Source organism: Hoplias malabaricus, chromosome 3, assembly GCF_029633855.1.
Source record: "Hoplias malabaricus isolate fHopMal1 chromosome 3, fHopMal1.hap1, whole genome shotgun sequence".
In the NCBI taxonomy this organism is placed as follows: Eukaryota; Metazoa; Chordata; class Actinopteri; order Characiformes; family Erythrinidae; genus Hoplias; species Hoplias malabaricus.
In genome coordinates, this window is record NC_089802.1 from 48,720,059 (window position 1) to 48,739,945 (window position 19,887).

General features: G+C 39.5%; 3 protein-coding genes and 1 long non-coding RNA gene across 8 annotated transcripts in view; 3 read left to right on the plus strand and 1 right to left on the minus strand.

Annotated features, from left to right (window-relative positions):
* The window catches only part of plxnb1b (plexin b1b), an 84,812-nt gene extending 79,846 nt beyond the window's left edge, over positions 1-4,966 (plus strand). For both annotated transcript variants that reach the window (XM_066662871.1, XM_066662872.1), the window contains exons 35-40: positions 121-281; positions 1,086-1,233; positions 1,384-1,448; positions 1,556-1,631; positions 1,747-1,821; positions 2,205-4,966. In XM_066662871.1, coding sequence (XP_066518968.1) covers positions 121-281; positions 1,086-1,233; positions 1,384-1,448; positions 1,556-1,631; positions 1,747-1,821; positions 2,205-2,309 — 630 coding nt within the window. In that variant the 3' untranslated portion in view covers positions 2,310-4,966. The remainder of the gene's footprint in view (positions 1-120; positions 282-1,085; positions 1,234-1,383; positions 1,449-1,555; positions 1,632-1,746; positions 1,822-2,204) is intronic.
* Positions 150-5,092, minus strand: LOC136690830 (uncharacterized). The gene is made up of 4 exons (XR_010801788.1): positions 4,960-5,092; positions 4,715-4,817; positions 3,781-3,801; positions 150-266 (listed from the first exon to the last, which is right to left on the minus strand). It is a non-coding gene; the product is annotated as an uncharacterized lncRNA (long non-coding RNA).
* Positions 5,093-8,907: 3,815 nt separating this feature from the next.
* si:dkey-19e4.5 (UBA_like_SF and PTH2 domain-containing protein) lies at positions 8,908-14,406 on the plus strand. Of its 2 annotated transcripts, XM_066665440.1 has the most exons (8): positions 8,908-8,996; positions 9,378-9,520; positions 10,917-11,036; positions 11,514-11,585; positions 11,677-11,751; positions 11,858-11,955; positions 12,515-12,629; positions 13,304-14,406. In XM_066665440.1, exons 3-8 carry the CDS (start codon positions 10,929-10,931, stop codon positions 13,388-13,390), a joined length of 555 nt encoding a protein of 184 aa, XP_066521537.1. In that variant the 5' UTR covers positions 8,908-8,996; positions 9,378-9,520; positions 10,917-10,928; the 3' UTR covers positions 13,391-14,406. The 2 variants fall into 2 exon arrangements, with proteins under 2 accessions (XP_066521537.1, XP_066521536.1); XM_066665439.1 differs by lacking the exon at positions 8,908-8,996 and having other exon boundaries at positions 9,253-9,520.
* Positions 14,407-18,173: 3,767 nt separating this feature from the next.
* setd5 (SET domain containing 5) overlaps positions 18,174-19,887 on the plus strand; it is a 32,144-nt gene continuing 30,430 nt past the window's right edge. For all 3 annotated transcript variants that reach the window (XM_066664799.1, XM_066664801.1, XM_066664800.1), the window contains exon 1: positions 18,174-18,625. The gene's annotated coding sequence lies outside the window, so the exon portion shown is untranslated. The remainder of the gene's footprint in view (positions 18,626-19,887) is intronic.

The window sequence follows — 19,887 nt, forward strand, 5'->3', positions numbered from 1 at the left end:
ACACACACACACACACACACACACTCACATTCACACATTCCTGCACCCAGCATGCAGGAGTGAAGTCTTCATGTGCACATGCACACAGCGTCATGTCAACACTGTTAATGTTCTTTATAGGGTACTCTCCAGAAATTTGTGGATGATCTCTTCACTGTGATTCTGAGCACGAGTCGACCAGTGCCTCTAGCTGTGAAATATTTCTTCGACCTGCTGGATGATCAAGCAGCTCATCATGGCATCTCAGACCCAGAGACCATACACATCTGGAAAACAAACAGGTAATGAGCAGCAGGTGTAAATCTGAGCATTGCTGCATTCTCCAACTTAATGTGGGCATTAACAAAGACGTTGCCTGCAAAATTGTATTAGTCCATATAAATGTTTCTTATGGATGATTTATGATTTTAATTGTGTTTAAAATCATAATAAAAATGTTAATTAATCTAGTCATCAGCTCCCTCTTGTAAATAACTGAATGTGTTTTTTCCCCTCCCTTGTTTTGATGTATATTATTGTAATATACTGATGTAAAGCGACCTTGACTGTGAGAAAGGTGTTTTATAAATTAAACCTATTACTATTATTATTATAGTGAAACAGGTCATTTTTACTAAAGGATATAGATTCAGAGCAGTATTTCATGGCTCAATGTCAGTCACTTGGCAGCATTGGGTCAAAGAGTGTAGACAACCCTGAAACCGCAATGATGATCTTGTCATCTGTGTTTACAGGAACACATCAACCTGAAGAAATGATTAATACACTTCACATGCAATAATTGCATAAACAGCACTTGCCTCTTGAGTGGATCAGTTTGCATAAAGCTGCGCCACGTTCAACATTTTGACTCACTGTATCCCCCTACATTACATGGCCATGTATCATATACACAACAGATCAGAAACTTGGATCTGTTCCACTTCACAATATAATATTCACTCAGCCTAGTATTTCTATCCTGTGATCTCAGTTAACTGTTTTGCTGGACGTTTAAAATCATATCCTGTTTGCTATGTATGTACCTGGAGAAATGCATTCTTGTGAATAGTTTGTAATGATGCTGCCTTCTCTTCCTGCTCCAGCCTACCCCTGCGTTTCTGGATCAATATTGTAAAGAACCCACAGTTTATTTTTGACGTGCAGGCGTCCGATAATGTGGACGCAGTATTGTCAGTCATTGCCCAGACCTTCATGGACTCCTGCACCATTGCTGAGCACAAACTGGGCAGGGTGAGAAACTGTACAGTATTGATTATTCAAACCCTATAGCCCCCAATGTTTAGAATCAACTGTGAATATGACCTTAGACTTGTGATTGTGTACGTGGTAAACATTTGATAAATTGTATTTAAAAGATTTTCCAAAATTTACTTTCTTCAGGACTCTCCCATCAACAAGCTGTTATATGCCAGAGACATTCCTCGTTACAAGCAGATGGTGGAGAGGTAGTAGGAACATAATTTTGTCCTTTGAATCAGGACATTTTGAAAATCTCACTGGGGATGAAAACCTGCTAAAATTCACTCCTACTCCATGCCTCTCATTTTTCCAGGTACTATGCTGACATCAGACAGACCATCTCAGCCAGTGATCAGGAGATGAACTCTGCTTTGGCTGAGCTCTCCAGGGTATATCTTTTTCTTACATCCCTTTATTATTCATAGATGTCTTATGACCTGAAGTTTTCAATGCATCAGTGAATGTGGACAAATGTAACTTGTGTCATTTTGTTTTTATGTTAAGAATTACTCAGGAGAGCTGAATTATCTGGTCGCCCTGCATGAACTATACAAATATATCAACAAATATTATGACCAGGTAAGTGTGTGACAATTAGGATACGGAAAGAAAAACAAGTGCAGAATGAATAATACAGAGGTTTGGGGTGATTTTAACAGTTTAAATTGTGATGATGCTCTCATATATCTACATTAAGTTAATAAATAATTGCCTAATATATAATAACTAATATACAAACAATTTTGAATGAATGTATTTTTGGAAATTTGGTGATATCCCCTTTCAGTTCTTAAAATCTGATTTCAGAGTCATGGGGAGATGCCATGTACTCGTTCTACATGGACTTTGTTTGCATTATTAGAGGAGAAACTCAGATTAAACGTCTGTGATTGCCGTCTCTTTGCTTCTGTATTAAATGGTTCAAATAAGAATTCCGCTTTGCATTTGTGTGTTTGTTTTAGATCATCACTGCCTTAGAGGAGGACACCACAGCTCAGAAGATGCAGCTTGGTTATCGTCTCCAACAGATTGCAGCTGCTGTGGAAAATAAAGTGACAGACTTATAACCGATAAATCATTAATAGACAGAACTTTGGAAGATGAAAGGAAAAGAAAAAAGGAACAGTGGAACGTGAAAGAGAAATGGCACATGGAAGGAGGACTCTCTGTATGTAGTGACTGAAGAAAATGGAGTCCTGAAAGGATGGAATGGGTTATGTAGAATGAACAAACAATATGGATGTAAGTGATGGATTACACAATGTCACTTTAGATATGAAGAGAAGACACAATGTGTTATGTCAGTGTACAAGGTTCTTGTCTTTAGAGAGAAAGGATTAGTGGATTTGGTCAAAAAGACTCAGCATCCCTCACAGAATGGTGGAAGAAATCCGCTCAAAGGATCTAGTAGGATGGTCCTTCAGGGAAGAACAAGCTGCCCGATTTCACATTTGGACATGCACCACCATAAGTGAAGTTACTGCAAGAGGAACAGTATCTCAACTGTCTTCTGTCTCCTCCAAGGCTCTGTGAGGTTACTACTCAAATTGCCTTCGGATCATAGAGGAGTCTGTTGTGCCAAGTTCCAGTCAACTTGTTGGATATTTTCAGAGAGTTTGCATTTCCTGAGGAGGATAATGACTGGAAAGCATACCTGCTGTTTGAGCACAGAGCAGTGGGGTTCTCACAAAGCAGAATGACCACACAGGGCAAAACACAGTGCATGTGTCATGCTACATTTGCTCCATCTTTCTCTACATTTCGCGCCGTCTTCTATTAAGTCCTTCTCCATGTGGCTGACACTCCCCCGACCCCCGACCTGTATCACCAGTATACACACCAGACCTAGTAGTGCTGTAACTGTGTTTGTACTAAAGTAATGAAAAAATGTTGGGCACTAGCTGATGCCTATTTATTTTCTCCTGTCTAAAGTCACTGGCAAAAATTGAAAGAGAAATCCCATGGGTGTATAATGTCAATGTAGAATGTTCTCATTTTATTATTTATTTGATTTTAGATTATGTAAATTTCATCTTTTTTCAGAACTGTCTGTCACATATCCGTCCGAGTCATGAAGAGGGCCTGTGGCTCGCATGTCTACATGGCCATGTCTACATGCTTTGGGATATTTGGGGCAAAGAACTTATGGTGAACTGAGACATTTTTTTTCAAAAATGTCTCTAGCACTACAATTTTAAGCATTTCGTCTGTTTTGTTAAGGTATGAAGACAGAAACCTCATGTAGGGAGGTCTGGAAGGATGCTGTTGTAGAACATGAACCTGACTGAAATCTGTAAGATTTAATGACTGAAATGTATTCTGCATTTGGACTGTGTTCAGACATTCCTTTATGTGGTATGAGACAAACTGATCTTGTCAGATAGGTTAGTGTTTTTAAAATGGTTGTTTTTTTTTTTTTTTGTTTGTTCCCCCCCTTTCCTTAAATTAATACAGATGGCAAGTGTTCTATGGACTTATGCCTGTTTTCAGCATTTAAAGTTTTAAAAAGTGTGGTAATGATCAGTAGGTTTTTCTTACCAAGGGTGATTAATGTCCATCCTACAACACACATAGAAAAGGAGAGTAAGCCAATTCAGAATAGAGTCTAACGTGTCAGGGTGAGATGCATTGATGCATCTAGTAGTGAGACAAATCTGTTTCTATGGTACGCTAGATTAATGGACCACACATGCAACTAGTGACCTCACATACACATAGTGTTGTGAATCGCGTGAGAAATATGTGCAGAAATAATCAGAGGGATTATAAGGCTATAACTATTAGGCTGTATAAATTCTTGTGTAGACTAGAGCAGGCTCAATTTTTTTTTTTATATATATTTTGTTAATATCGTAAATAATGATCGTCTCTCACCTGTAGCTTCTTACCGTCAGTATGTGAAAATTTTTACGCATTATATTGAGAGGTAATAAAATATTCTAAATCTAACCCACTCTGCATTTCTGTTCTTTTCTGACACATTAAACCATAGGTCACCAATCTCATCCACAAAAGGCTGGTATGGCCGCAGGTTTTCACCCCAACCAAACAGGAGCACACCCTGCATAAATGTTTAGAGATGGAGACTAGTTGATCAGACGATTAGAATCAGGTGTGCTCCTGCTCACTTGGTATGAAAACCTGTAGCCACACCGGCCCTTTGTGCATAAGATTGGTGACCCATGATTTCAACCTTCTAAAGCAGGGGCGTTAGACTGGGCTCTGTCCAACACACAGCTCTGCAGAGTTTAGCCTTCTGTTAGAGATTCTAATCCTCACACTTTTTTGTTTCTAACTTTATCTGAAAACAGTCATCAGGTGTCAGTTGTGGGCACACATCAATTATGTAAGATAAAATCAGATCATGATATTGCATTAGCACAATTTATTACACAACACTAGACTGTGGTGAGTACAACATTGTCTGTCATTATCACGCCTGTGTACTGTTATTCTTAACTATTATATTTACCTATGACGCTTGCCTGTTGTCCATATACTAGCAGGGTCTCTAAAAGGGAGGCCGAGCACATGGCTACCTCACGTTTGGTCCAGGTAAGAGGGCGGGGCTAAAACTGTAAGGGAGCGAAAAGGTCACAGTAAGTTTTGAAATGCTCATCTCAAGCTGAGCAAGCAGAGTATGCTGTTGAGTAGAGCCAAATGTGAAGTGTACAGTGCTATAACCTTGTGGACTATGACCTGGGTGCAACTATTTACCTGTACTTTTGATTTGTCTGGTCCAGTCATTTTTTTCACTTTTATGTAAATAAATCTCACCATCTGATACTATCCATTTATAGAGAGAACTATCCATCCATTCATTATCTGTAACCGCTTATCCAGTTCAGGGTCACGGTGGTTCCAGAGCCTACGTGGAATCATTGCCCTGGAGGGGGCGCCAGTTCTTCACAGGGCAACACACTCACAGCTACGGACACTTTTGAGTCGCCAATCCACCTACCAACGTGTGTTTTTGGACTGTGGGAGGAAACCGGAGCATCCGGAGGAAACCCACGCAGACACGGCGAGAACACACCAACTCCTCACAGACAGTCACCCGGAGGAAACCCACACAGACACAGGGAGAACACACCAAACTCCTCACAGACAGTCACCCGGAGCGGGACTCGAACCCACAGAGAGAACTAGTGACTATTAATAGGTTTTAAAAATAGGCAAATATAGTGATTGATTGATATCCAAAGGAATGGTAGAACCTAAATATTTTTTCTAAGATCTCCAAAATAGCAACTTTACAGGAGAAGGAAAATACTTCCAAAATTTCAGTGGAAGTCTGTGTAAAAAGATTTGATTCTAATTTTTGATCATTTCTATTGGTCCATTCATCATGAAATTTGTACACAATGTGAAGGACTATTGATGTGTTCAAATGATGTAGACAAAAATGGAGGTACATGTTTGTGATTGGATGGCAAATATAGGTAACATTATAAAGTAATTTAATTCAGACAGTCTGCCTTCAAACACCCTACATGTAACCCTCTGCCATGAATGGATTTTAAAAATGAGTTAAGGGTAAAACACATCACTGAACTATAAATGAATAAACATTTCCATTACTCATTGAATTGTAACTGCTTATCGAATTCACCGTGGCGATGGATTTGGAGCCTACCTGGAATCACTGGGCACAAGGCAGGAGCACACCCTTGATGGGGCACCAGTCCATCACAGGGCACCAAACACTCTCACATAGGGACATTTTGAACACAGTCACAGCCACACAGACATTGGGAAAACATACCAAACTCCTCACAGGAAGGTTTCAAATTCACAACCCCGGGACCCTGAAGCCATGTGACAGCAACACTTTTTTTGCACCACAGTGCCACCCGGCCATTTTCTTGTAAAATATTTATGTGGCATTTAGGAGCACTTAACACTTTGACACCTGGGTCCTATCAGCACAACAACTCTGACACATTCTATGAAACATTTAATGCCAAATTGTATGCTACATTATGAAAAAAAAACTGTCTTTAACACATCCCAGTCATCCCATTGCCTGAGAAGCAGTTGGGTACCTTGCTCAAAGGCACCTCAGCAGTAAATGTTGGAGGAGGAGAGTGCATTGTTCTTCCACTCAGTGCCCCCATTTTTTCCCCTCCAAATCCAGGGTTTCAAACCACTGACATTGTGCACCCATGCAACTTCTCAGATCTTTAGACTATGGCTAAACTTGTTTCTCCAAACCTGTGTACGCTGTAATCATAACACTAACCTCGTTAGCCAAACGAGCAAAATGTTTGGATAAATGTAGAACACATCTGATGATGTTTAGTGTATTAATACATTATTTATTATTTAATACACTATTCATTACAGATAAATGCTACACGAGTCAATTCCGACATCTAGTGGACATACGTTGTATAGCTACATGCCATTTTTCCTGTGGTATCCATCCGCAGCCCCTTGTTGGGCGGGTCTATATGCCAATCTACTGTTTGAATGCTTTTTGTTTTGTTTACTAAAATCATAAATATTAGTAGATGGATTACAATGGGTGAAAAACACACTGATTTAACACTGATTAATAGAGGAGATTACGTCTGGTGCAGCACGTCTGGTGGAAACGAAAAGAACGCTGTGGTTGCCTCATGTGTCTCGGTCTCGGTCTCTGACTCCCGAGTTTGACTCCCGGAACCGTGGAACAATCAAAGAGAGCACTTCGCGCGTGAACTCTCACACGGGGTATTAGCACGTGACTGAGGGGGTTTTGACCAATTGGCCTACACTGCGAGTGGACATTACTTATATTCTTGATTTGTTTTTTATTTAAAAGTATAGTACCTTTTAATTCAGTAGATTGCGCTTTTCTGCAGAGAGCACAGTTAAAATAAACAGCAGTCAGGTGGATTAATCAGATAAATACAAATACATATGCAGCCAATAGGCATAGTCCATGTACTACTATAAAAAAACAGCAAAATTTAAAAAATTTTAAAGATTTTAGAATTTTGTTAAATTTAAAGAAGTACATTTTATAACCAAATTTAACTACAAAAGGCTAAAATGCCGATAGCTGGTAGGGAACTGAAAGCAGGTTACCAAACAAACAACAACGATAAACATTAAAAAACTAATATTAGTAAATAATATAGAGGATACTAGATCCTACTAGAGGATGAAAGTTCATGAACTTTCGTGAATTTGGCTTGTCACGTATTGCTAGCATCGTTGCCACATTAGCTTACGCTGCTTAAAGGCTATTTTAAATTTATATAACAATCTATCCAATATCCACCTCAAAAAAATCCATCTGAAGTAAGTGACCTCATCACTGAAATGGTCACATTAAAAAGAAATACCACATTAAAAAGCCTGCCGTTATATTTGGAAAGGCCATTTTTAAAAAAAAAAAACAAAACAAAACAAAAAAAAAAACAGCCATTAAGGATTCCACCTTAAGTAGCTAACTGACTATGCCAAATAAACGGATACCTTAAAAATCCCTACCACCTTAAAAAGATTCCCATTATATTTAGACTACATTGTTCAAAAACTGCTGCTGTAATTTTACATTCCACCTTAAAAATCCAGCCACATGTATCCGGGGCTTACTTAAGTCCGTGCTGTTATTCTTATGCATTAGGCTCTGTGTGTGAGTCTGAGTGTATTGTCTATGAGCGGCAGTTAAATGTCAGTGTTCCGGAAAGTTCTGCCATAGATATCTAATCTCATTGTATGAGAAAGAACTATTTGCCAATCGATTTGGTGCAAGAATTGCAGATTGAACAATAATTGTTTTTATGGCTGGGTAAATACACACAAACATTTAAAAAAAAGTGCTCGCCCAGTCAAAACATACATTGAAGTCTATGGGGCCTGGGGCCCTCCCTACTGCCGAACAAACACTCAAAACTCAAACATTCTACAGTGAAATGGTTTCATATTTATAGGTGTTAGAAATGTGAAATAAAAAAAATCACAGAAAAAGTCCACCTTTACAAACGGTTATATAAATTAGATTTCCACCTTAAATAAATAACCCTTAAAACCTTAAAAAATCCTCAATACATTTTGATTGCCACCTTTAAAAAAAGTCCACCTTAACAAACCCACAATTTTATTAAGACGTCCACATTAAAAACAACATTATTTGGATTTCCACCTTAAAGATGACCTTTAAAATCATACTGCTTATATATTTCTGTGTCCCTCCCCTTGGTGGGTTCAAGTCCTGCTCCGGTCTGTGAGCCAAAAAACACACGTTGGTAGGTGGGATTGGTGACTCACTCTTGTCCATAGACGTGAGTGTGTGTTGCACCGTGAAGGACTGGCGCCCCCTCCAGGGTATGTGCCTGCCTTGCGCCCAATGATTCCACCGCGACCCTGAACTGGATAAGCAGTAACAGAAAATGAATGAATGGAAGATTTACTATTATTTTTCTTAGTGATAAGAATTTGTAAGTCTGAGATTCGTTGCTGGACAATTTCAGTCCAGCAGTGACACCGAGGGTTTAAAAAACTCCAACAGAACTGCTGTGTCTGAGCCACTTAAACTGCCTTATGAGCAGTAGTTACAAGCACACTCGACTCAATACCATGGCAACGAACGCATCGATTGACCAACTGGAAAAGAGACGCTTGAGAATTTGTGCCATGATTGGCCCAATGATATGAAAGGCCATCTCCGATTGGCTTCAGTGTTGACATTAGCGGTCCAAAGTTTGCGTGTAAAGATTCAGAGAGAGAAAAAAAATTATTTGGGCTTGGGGAAGAGAAAACAGGTAGGGAGTGAGTCTGAAGCGCGGAGCAGGTTTTAAACTTCTGATAGGACACGAGTGTTTAGCTACGTGTTTTAAATGAAAGGGCAGGGTTCAGAAAGAAACCAGTGCTCGTTCAGAGAACCGCTAACCTTTCAAATTGTAATGTTCTCTCAGATATTTTGCTATATTACCTCCATGCTCTCAAAGTGTATTTTGTCCGGTAAACGGTGGCGCTGTCCATCTCTGCCGTTTTCTAAAACATCTTCGACCCGGAACAGCGCCATGTGACTCTACTACTATGGAGTCTCTGGTGACGCGCATTAGTGGAAAATGATGCTGTAGCTAGAGCAAAAGCAGTTAATCCAAACACTACGGTTCAAAACCTTGTCTTTATTTTTTCAGCTGACTGCATGCAGCATTGGCGGTGAATTGAGACTGAGTCTTCGCTGAACAGTAAAACAGCTCGGTGTGTTAAACTCTCTGAGCGGTGCTCAGCGACTGGGCGCCTGCTAACGGCTAACGTTAGCGTCTCCTCTCAGCCGCAGGTAGGTGAAGTTACAGAGGCTCTGAACCTGGAGAGACAGCTCTGAAGATGTCAGCAGCTGCTGCCTTTAATCAAGAAGTGTGTATTTATGCTTTAGTGGCGAAGCCAAGGTTGGCTTATTATCCACACGGTTTCTAAGTGGAGTTTTCCGTTCCACCTTAAATAGTTACAGTGTCTACTTATGGCGCTAGAGTGCTGCTGCACCGTTTAAGGTGGAACGGAAAATTCCAACAATAAGCCTCTTTCCGCTCGGTGCTTTAGTGTGCGCTGCTGTCTTTGTCTCTGGTCCAGTGTATCGCAGAAACAGAGTCCTTACACTATTGTAAATGAGGCTCATGGTAAAAGGGTTACAAACACAGATTTTGTTGAATTTCACATTGGCGCCTTTGCCGGTTGTGGAGGCGTGTCTCTGCACAGGAATGATTATAATGTTTACTGTGAAAAAGACAGAAGGTTATGGTAAATTTACATGAAACTGCTACAATCCATTAATTTTATCTCTTGATATAAATTGCCATAAGAAATAAGTAACGACACCATAGGTGTGATATCGGTTCTAGAAATGCACTGAAATAAAATTATTAATTTATTGGTGATATTTAAAATGTTGTAGTAGTATTAATGTTATATAAGGGTTGGTGTAAATGTGAATGTCTTAAATGAATTATTATTGCTCTAGTACTCCTGCAGTATGTTCTCCCTGTTTCGTACACACACCAAGGAATCCATGAAAAGGCATAAATACATAGCACTGAATATTTTAGAAATAGTTATAATAATGAAATTGAATTGAAAATGTTAGCCATCCCATGTTTTGCTGACGTTTTAAGTGAAAATAAAATCCTATACAGGGAAGACATCTCTGCATATTTTAAGCGATGATTGCTGCTGTTTGCAGAATTTACTACTGTGGGGTCTGTGTTAATTAATATTTTTTTATTCATTAAACTCAGCTAATAAATTGTAAATGTGCTCTAAAATGTGCAGAAATCAATCAAATCAAACTGATTTGTATAGCACTTTCTACAACTGATGTTGTCACAAAGCAGCTTCACAGAATTCCAGTAAGACAAAGATTTGACATGAAATGTAAAAATCCCCAGGTGAGCAAGCCAGGGGCGACAGTGGCAAGGAAAAACTCCCTCAGACCTGAGGAAGAAACCTGGGGAGGAATCAAGGCTCACAAGTAGGGACCTATCCTCCTTTGGTCAATCTACTGGTAATAATAGTTAGGAGTCCGTGAAAACTTCAGTGTAAGGGCCTCGTTCTCTGTAGAGGGTATTTTCACTTGGTGCACAAACCTTTGCACATTATTATAACTATATCATAAGTACCATATGTTCTGCATGATTAGAATTTTTGAACTATCATTTTAACTCTGACCCATCTTTTTTCAGAGTGATAAAAGGATGGAGTCTTCTGAGCAGTCTCCTCCTGACTCAGGAGGTCAGGAAGTGAACCCTGTGTTCCTTCAGCAGCTGAGGGAACTGGACATCCCTGAGGAGGCTGCCAAACAGGTTCATTTAACCTTGATTCTTTCTCATTTAAGGATCAATGTGTTTATCAGTGAATATCACTTATGCCACACAGACTGTACAAACCTCATTTCCATAAAATTCGAGGCACTTTCTAAAAATGCAATAAATTCTGAAATCTGTAATTTGACATATTTTTCACTTTTTTGCCCACTGTCCCCTGCCCCAACCTTTTTGGTATCATCTCCTAAATTCATTTATGTTTGCAAAACCCAATGAAGTTGGTCAGTGAAAGCATATGAAATGTGTTTCTTGTGTTTTTGTCCACTTTAAATGAAGGTTCAAAAGAATTAACAGGTTACATTTTTATGGTTTTATTGCATTTTACAAAATCTCCTGATTTTTGTAAATGGGGTTTGTAGATATTAGGTTCAGAGTGTACTCTGTTTAACATATTATTGTCTGCATAAATGAATAAGATGGAGATGCTAAATATAGATTTTTCCTTATTGATATCAGGCACTTCTACATACAAGGAATGTGTCTGCTGAGGAGGCAGCAATGTATTACTTCAACAAACTGGAGAATGAGGTAATTACATACAGCCTGCATGGGGACATTACAGTGAATTTTCTTTTGTGTGTTGATTTCTGAATATTTTCTTGTTTGCCCATGCTCTCAGGAAGAAGGCGATGAAGACATAAATTTCAAAATGGTTTTTGTTGTAAATATGGAGCTGTCCATGGGAGTGGGGAAGGTACATAAAAATAATAATAAAAAAAATTGTAAAGACAAAAATTCTATTGCCAAGTACTGTCTGGGTGAAATTAATTATATGGGGAGTTTTTCTGTGGTTCTTGCAGGTGGCGGCTCAGGTGGGTCATGCAGCTGTGGGTCTGTACCAGGCCATGCAGGACAAGAACACCTGGAGAGAGATGGCATGGAAATGGGACCATGCTGGGTAAGGGACTGATCTGTTTTCTTAAAGAGCGTGGGCTTTTATCTATTTTTGCTGTTTGAATATCCAGTTTTTAAAAATATAAAATTATAACATATCTAGGTTTCACTAGGTTGCTATAGTGACCCAAATACAGACAGAGTCGGCAGCAATAATTAAAAACTGTCCATGTATGTATGATGGGAGACAATGATGCATTGGATGGTGTGTGAAGGTCTGTGCTGCAGTGAAGGTATATAATGCAAGCAGGACATGTGCTACAGATTCTTAGGCAGCAGAAAGAACATCCAGCACTTGTCTAGTAGCACTATAAAAGGTATTTTACTTGTTTATTGCTTGGTCAGTGAGCAGTTTCAACTATTTGTTGTAGGTTTAGGAAGAAAGGGTGCTGATTGGGATGAGTCAGTAACTGATTCCATATATAATGAATTGGTTTAAAAATGAATATTAGCTGCTTGTTCACTGACACCATCCCAACCTAGGCATTGGAACACATTTTCTGATGTAAAAAATTAATAATGTTTCAAATTATTGCTCACTTGTTGTATTCTTATGCATTTAGGGCCAAGAAGGTTGTGCTACAGGGCACTAATATGGCACACCTGTTGGAGTTGCAAGCCCTTGCGATGAGTTTAAACCTCCCTACAAAACTGATACAGGATGCTGGACTCACCCAGGTAATAGCATCTTTGTGTAATTCACATTCAAATATATCAACATTAACTGAATATAAAGAGAATGCGATAATTAGAAATATGGAATGCAGAAAATTATGTTAATTATTATTAATAATACCTTTTGTATATTTTGACATTTTATCATCTGCATAATAGAAAACATTTTTAATATAAGCTCATATATAAATAAAAGTTTATATTGCCAACCCCAAAACCATTTATATTTGGTGTTCCTGAAAATGTCTGCATGCTCATTTTTCCTGTAATGCCCAACATGTTATGTTCTGTTATGTTCCAAAAAAACATTCTATTTAATTATTCTTTTTTTTTTTTTTTTAACATAATTGTGTACCATTTACACCAGGATCAGGATTATGCCAGGATCAGACTACACTTATTTAGGTGGATTTTTGTCATGATTTTATTGTATCAGATGAATTTCCAGTGTTTGGAAAGTTGACCCGTGGTGTAACAATCAAAGACCAGCAATGTGGTATATCTGGCAGCCCACATCTGGCATCAATAGAAGGACAGAGCACTCTCTGACACACGTGCTAACCATTGTGTAAGACAAATGTATTGTGTAGTGTGATCCTGGCATTAGACACCCCATGCCTTTTGATAATGCCCAGCTGTTAATGTATTTCACAGCAGTGCCATACCATCTGTTTCAGGTGGAGCCAGGCTCTAGCACTGTGTTGGCCATCATGGGAGAGGAGGAAATGGTAAATAATGTCACGGGCAGTCTGAAACTGCTCTGAACACAGAAAAATACAACTGTGGAATTACAGGTGTGTAAGATACCACTGAGTGTCCACATGGGGGCAGCATATCCCCAAAGCAGCAAGGCTCTCGGCATGTAAAATAAACAAAATCGCACTGAGCAAATCCCATAGCATTCACAAACTCCTACTGAATTACACACACACACACACACACACACACACACACACAGAATAACAATAACTTTGGTTAAGGTGGGAGGAGGGCTGCATATGTGGATGGTTGCCTGGATGCGTAATTCCAGGCTGATTTAACGTTTACAATGTATTCATGTTCATTGTTCTAAAAGGATCTTTGATTCTGTGTTATAAAAAAGGGAAAACATTTGAAGACTTATGAACATATCAGTATGTGATCAAAATGGGTAGGAAATACCCATCATCCCTTCTTAAATAAATACTTGGCACTTAATTTTCATCCTAGTGTTTTGGTGATGTTGAACCACAGTAGTCATTGTAAATGAGTTAAATGAAATGTTACACTACATATAAAGCACCCTCTAGATGTAAGAACTCCTGAAATATCTCCTTGGAAAGTTTACTGCTCTTCAGAAAAGGGTCTTATTTGCTATGAATTGTGATGTATAAATTGATGTATGTACATATATTTTATGTAACTTCAATGAAACGATGTGATACCCCTTCTAAAAACATGTAGAAATAACATGAATGCATATTGATTATGGGGGGGAAAAAACAGTATCAAAGCCATATTTATTGTGGAGTGCCATTGTTTGATTCTGTCAATTTCTTAATGTTGAGTTTTTTGTTTTGTTTTTTTTTGCCTCTACTTGCTGAGAGTCAATTCTAGGAATAAGGAGGTTGGTCATTTGCAATAATACTGACATGGTATTTGTCACTAAAATATTAACTGAGGAAAAAAGTTTGTAGTGTCACAGCATCTGTGTTTTATTTTAATGCTAAAGGTTATCTTCTGTTCAGTATCTTCCTAAAATATACTCGTATCTATATCTAAATACTCTCTGATGTCTGTTTGTCATTTCTTTCCATGTTTGCCATTTGTTTCCATGTTTGTACATTAGTGCAGTTTCCAGTTTTAAGATTTTGCCACCTGTCCTGGACTGGCCATGTTAACAACGTCTAATAACTACATACGACATTTCTGTCTTGGCACCTAAATCAGATTTAGCTAATTCTTTACTAGTTAGGAGATGATGATAAAATCACCAGTAAATATTACACATTTCACAGTTAGGATGTCAGTACAGATGTTGTATACTTTTTATTTTGTAAAGGCCCTTCTAAAGTTTTTTTTTTTTTTTTTTTTTTTTTTTTTTTAAGTAAATGTAGATTTATTTTGCAGTATATATTTTCATATTGGTTAACAATGACTAGCTTAATTAATCAGATCAGGATGTTTTATATCAGCTGTTGATTTATATTCCTTTATGCATTTTAATCTCAACTACAATGAGAGCCATTGCTGTTTGAGTTCTTTTACATGAGCTCCTCTGAGACAGTTATAGACCTAATGCCTAATTACCTATTTCTAACAGAACTTTGCTTATCTGGTAATTTTAGCCCAGTCCAAATACAAATCTATATATAAAGAATATATATAATTATTAAAAAATTGTTTTAGTCTCATACTGTACAGATCTACCAAACTCCCTCCCAAATACATGAGGGATGGAAAATTGCAAACTTTTGTCCAAACTGATTCCAATGTTTTGGGTTTGCCCCAAAATGAAACGAGCAAGCATCTCTACTCCAGTACCTGTTCACCCATTTGCACTACGTTTTGAATGGAGGCAAAATCCAGGTTTGTAAACAATAATACAACACACCAGGAACATCTGTGTGTGTTTGATCACCACAGATGTATAAAATCTATCAACCCACTGATAAATTCATCCGATCTAAATGGATACCAAGGAGGCAAATAAGTGCAATGTAAACTACTCTGGCTCAAAGGTGTAAATCATGAATGCAAGTTTGAAGTCTGTTGTTTGTAGTCTGAAGTATGAAGTCTGTTGTACAATGATGACACAAACAAAAAGCACTGTTGGGTGGGGGTCCGAACTATGAATGAATCGGTTCATTCGATACAAGGCACAATCGCGTATTTTCAGCATCTACGTAACGTTTATGGTAGGAACTGATTTTACATGACATGAGACATGTCTAATGCGCTTTTTTTTACCTAGGGCATACAAATATACCACTGAATTCATGAGATGATTCGGAAGAATCTTTTCGTTGAACTGAGTCACTGATCACGTGCTCGGTCATGGCCGCAGTGAGGACGCGATGTCCCTGTGGCTCGGCGCGCGCGCGTTACCGCTTGCTGCCCCTTTATGCTGACGTGGGCGATGGCAATTTGCCGTTCCCCTTTTAAACCTAAACGCTGTCGATTCAGGTTACACTACCTGTACCTAAACTTCAGGCTCTATGAAATCAGCCATTTGTTTTCAAGCACGATGATTACGTCGATGCAGTCTTTAATATGTTCCTTGTACTGTTGCTTTAGTGCTCTGATGAACAGTCGCTTTTTCAGTCGACCGTGAGATCCGATCCTCAGACACAAAAGGCCACAGCAGCTGATGTTTTTTTTTTTTTCGTTTGGGTGGATCGGAGGTTATACGTGCTCCGCCGCACGTCCTTTACGCTGTGACTCCAGGGCAGGAGCTTTTCATTAACAGTTGTACATTAACACAGACTAAAGCATGGTTTCCCGAAACAAAACATTACACGGCGACGCGAGTGGCGCTTTAAAACAGCCCAGCATCTGACTGTGGGAAACAGCCCACGGCGGTGCGATGAATAAATAAAAATAGGTTAAATTAAATTACGTCATGGGTACAAGCCTCCCCCCCCCCCCCCCCCCAAATGTTGCTGGCTACATTTTTGTAATGTAAAATGAAAGCAACATTAAAATATGAAAAAGTCTATTTTAAATAAACATTTTGAAGCCTCGCAGGATTTGCAAGCATTTGTTACTGTTTTAAACTTACTGAGTACCTTATGTCCATTAAAAAAAATTACAACTACAAGTTTACAAAATAAATAGAAAATGACATGACATTGAATACAGGTTTTACATGTTTAAATATGGATAGCATATTGCTTAAAAAAATCACTCGAATGATTAATATTTTATGCTTCCCTTGTTTACCATTTTGGGTCTATGATGTGTGGTACAGGTCAGTTTTTCACAAGCCATTGCAACAAATGACGTTAACAAAACCGCTTCAGCCAATCGGCGCGCTCCTCTCTCGGCCATACGGAAACACCGAGCCAATCACAGGCTCGCTTGATTGTATCCATTCATGCGCCAGTGTGGAAGTAAAAACTTATCTTCGTCGTGTCACCGTTCTCAAGATAAGATCATAGTCATAACCCCTATTTACAGCGGTTAAAATATTTTTCCCTTTCATATTTGCAGCATTCAACAAACAATAAAACAACACACACGTATACCTTAGGAACACAATTTATTATCCCCGTGTGACCTTTGTGTGGGGCTCGGCGGTTTCTGAACCCTCCTTGTGTGTAAGAAAACAGTGCATCTGAGCGGGAAAGTTGTTCTTATTTTAAGTTAACCGACCCGAACCTGAAAGTAGTTTATATAACATCTCCATTAGGGTTGTGAGGATGGTGCGTTAGTTCTAAACCATCGTTTTATGCTTAAAGAGCCAGAAATGCGCCATCTGAGCTGGACTGTTGACCGTATTTGAAGTGAACGGTCGGTCAATATCTCTGTCCAATCCCGTGCCAGGTCCCACCAGACCGACCCTCCTGATGACCCTCCATTCATAGCTGAGTTAAGGTGGGGCTGACCCTACCTCTAATGTCGTAGTCCCTGGGATGGGGCCCCGGAGACCCCGTGTGGCTACGGGTAGCTATGGTGCTAAACCCAAGGCTCTGGGTAAATTCCCTTTTTGCGCATTTTTTTTGTATACAAGAAAAAGAAAGAATAATCCCTTTATGAAAAGAACTGAAAATTCCACGGCTTGTGTATTTTGAATTACAACTTGTTCCCAAATATCCTCATTTAGTTCTTTCTTTCGGGGATATCCGTTAAAGGCTACCAAAGTCTTTGCTCGCCGACTCCTTCCACCCTCTCACTGAGCGCTGCAGAAACTGACTACGCTTTTTCCACCCCTCCCAAAAAGCAAAGTCCTGCCCTCACTCGGCCGACGGCAGCGATTAACCCCTCACAAGCCAATTATGTCTCTGTTTTCTTGTTTCACCGAAGACTGGCACATATTCAGCCTATAGCGGGTTCTCCAGGCCGAACTCCCGCCGTTGGGACAAAGATCTTAAAGAGAAGTCTGACCACTCAAGAAACGTCTTACCTACAAGCAGTTCATTCCAATCATACAAGACTGGGCTCATATCTCTGTGAATGGGAGGAGACCTACAAACCCCAAAGTAAAGGACACGCTAAAGTTAGAAAAACTATCATACAAAGGTTGCATAACATTTCCTAAAGTTTAGCTCAAATAACATAAAGAAACACGTTTTATTGTGTCCTCGCTCATTACTGCGCATGCACCAGGCCGAAGATCGAGGATAGACTTTGTATCAGCGAAGTGGTTGGCTGTCTGTGGAAAGGCGGGACTTCTCTCAGTAAACAGACGCCATATTGAGTATTACTGTTTTTTTAATCTTTTTTTTTACTCTTAGCGTCGCTGTGAGTTAGAACTCTCCTTCTATCTGTGACTCTGTGGCTGAGCCCGCCTCGCCGCCTAGCCCCTGCCGCAGCGCCTCGGAGACCCCGTGCCGTGGCTGTGTGTCAGTTTCGCTGCGAGCCGCGGCTCGGTGCCGGTGAGGAGGGGGATGGGCGCCGCTGCAAATGTTAAGGACCTGGAGAGAATCACAGCCTTGTAACACACAGACAGAGCTGTACTACCCCCACATATATACATATATAAATATCGAGCATAATTGGTGTTGAAACATCATCATAAATGGATGCAACCTGTAGGGATCCAAAAAATTAACTACACTCGGAAGGGAAGTGCTGTGGCCCAAAACAGGAGTGGCTATGAAACTTTCACCCTTTCACTGAGAAGTTTGGAAGGTACCCCGGAGAGGGAGCTCACCTCTCGGCTTGCAGCGCGCAGGAAAAGCCGAGGTCGCAGGAAGGAGGCCTCGCAGATTGTTTTCGCCTTGATGTGGGAATATTTGAACACGACTGGTTATCATAGTTGGATATTTTATCTGGATTGAGTTGGAATGACGGGCTGGGTAAGCTGGCTTTGGTTATTTTATAAACACTATTACACTAATGGCCAAACTTATAGCACTAACTTGGCAGTTAGCTTTCTCTGTCTCTGTGCGTGTCTCGACACTTATATGTTACATACATCGACATAATTTGATTAGAATCATACGTGGCTTTTCACAACAATTTAGTTCATATTTAAAATGTCTGTCCAGATCAGCTAGTTGTGTGTCTGTCTGCTAAATGATGTTTGTCGTTTGATAAGGACCAACATTCACCAACACTGGCCATGTCCTCGTGTTGAGAGCTGCATTTTTATAAGATGTAAACATTATGCTGTTTGCACCTCCATTGTGGTGTTTTTGTACGATTTTTATACCAGTATATCACATTTGCGACCCTGACCTTATTCCAGACGAGGAAGTATGTCTATAAATGCAGTATTTTCGTTTTGGTGCTACTTCTGAAGTAGCTAACAGGCTGAGCCTTTTCCTTGTAGCTGAAGACTGCTTGCTTGCTCTCTAAAAAGACTCATTAGCTGACCAGCCTTGTTTCGTTTAAAACGGTTTTGTTTATTACACTGGGATGATAATTCTGTTGTTTTTAGTAGTCCATTATAGGTCATTTGTGAAGGTCTAATTTTATTGGTTTTGCATTAGATACATGTTTTGTATTCTCTGAACAGCTTGGTACATTTCAAGGAGTTTGGATAGCTAGCTAACCTTAGTGTTAAGGTCAGAGGAGCTCGGTCCTGTGCCCAACTGTATTTCCAGTTGTAACTGTTTGGCTCTTAGTGGTTTGAATTTACTCGAAAGGCCAGACTGTCTATGGTCGATGAACCAGTGCTTAAAGATGAGGTTTGTTTTCCAAGTTCTGGACGTGTTTTTCAGAGATGCACATCTAGTTATGGTTTATCTAATGTAATTAATGTCGAATAATGGGTGCAGTAACGTTAACTTGACTGTGTTTCTGGAGTCTTATTGCTGACAATTTCATGTTGATTTGTAATTCTCTTATTTCGATGGCTAAGAAAAGGATACATATTTGTTTTTATTTTCCTCAAGTTTAGAAGCACTTCCAGGCGCTCGTGGTTTTGGTGCTGTGTTATGTTGAACTTTCTCTTTCGCAAGCGAATATAATGCCAACTCTTAGGACGGTGACTTGCTTTTCTCATTCTCCCCCTCCTCCCTCATCTATATCCACCAACCCCCAACCTCTCCGGCGGCGGCGATGAGAAATGGGTGGTATTTCTGAGGGGAGCTCGCGTTTCCTTTTTTAGCCTCCA

Bases quoted from the DNA above. Each gene is read 5' to 3' on its own strand.
- si:dkey-19e4.5 (XM_066665440.1), top strand. From the start codon at position 10,929: ATGGAGTCTTCTGAGCAGTCTCCTCCTGACTCAGGAGGTCAGGAAGTG. The intron at 11,037-11,513 runs GTTCATTTAACC...TATTGATATCAG, and splicing joins CTGAGGAGGCTGCCAAACAG to GCACTTCTACATACAAGGAA. The intron at 12,630-13,303 runs GTAATAGCATCT...CATCTGTTTCAG, and splicing joins AGGATGCTGGACTCACCCAG to GTGGAGCCAGGCTCTAGCAC.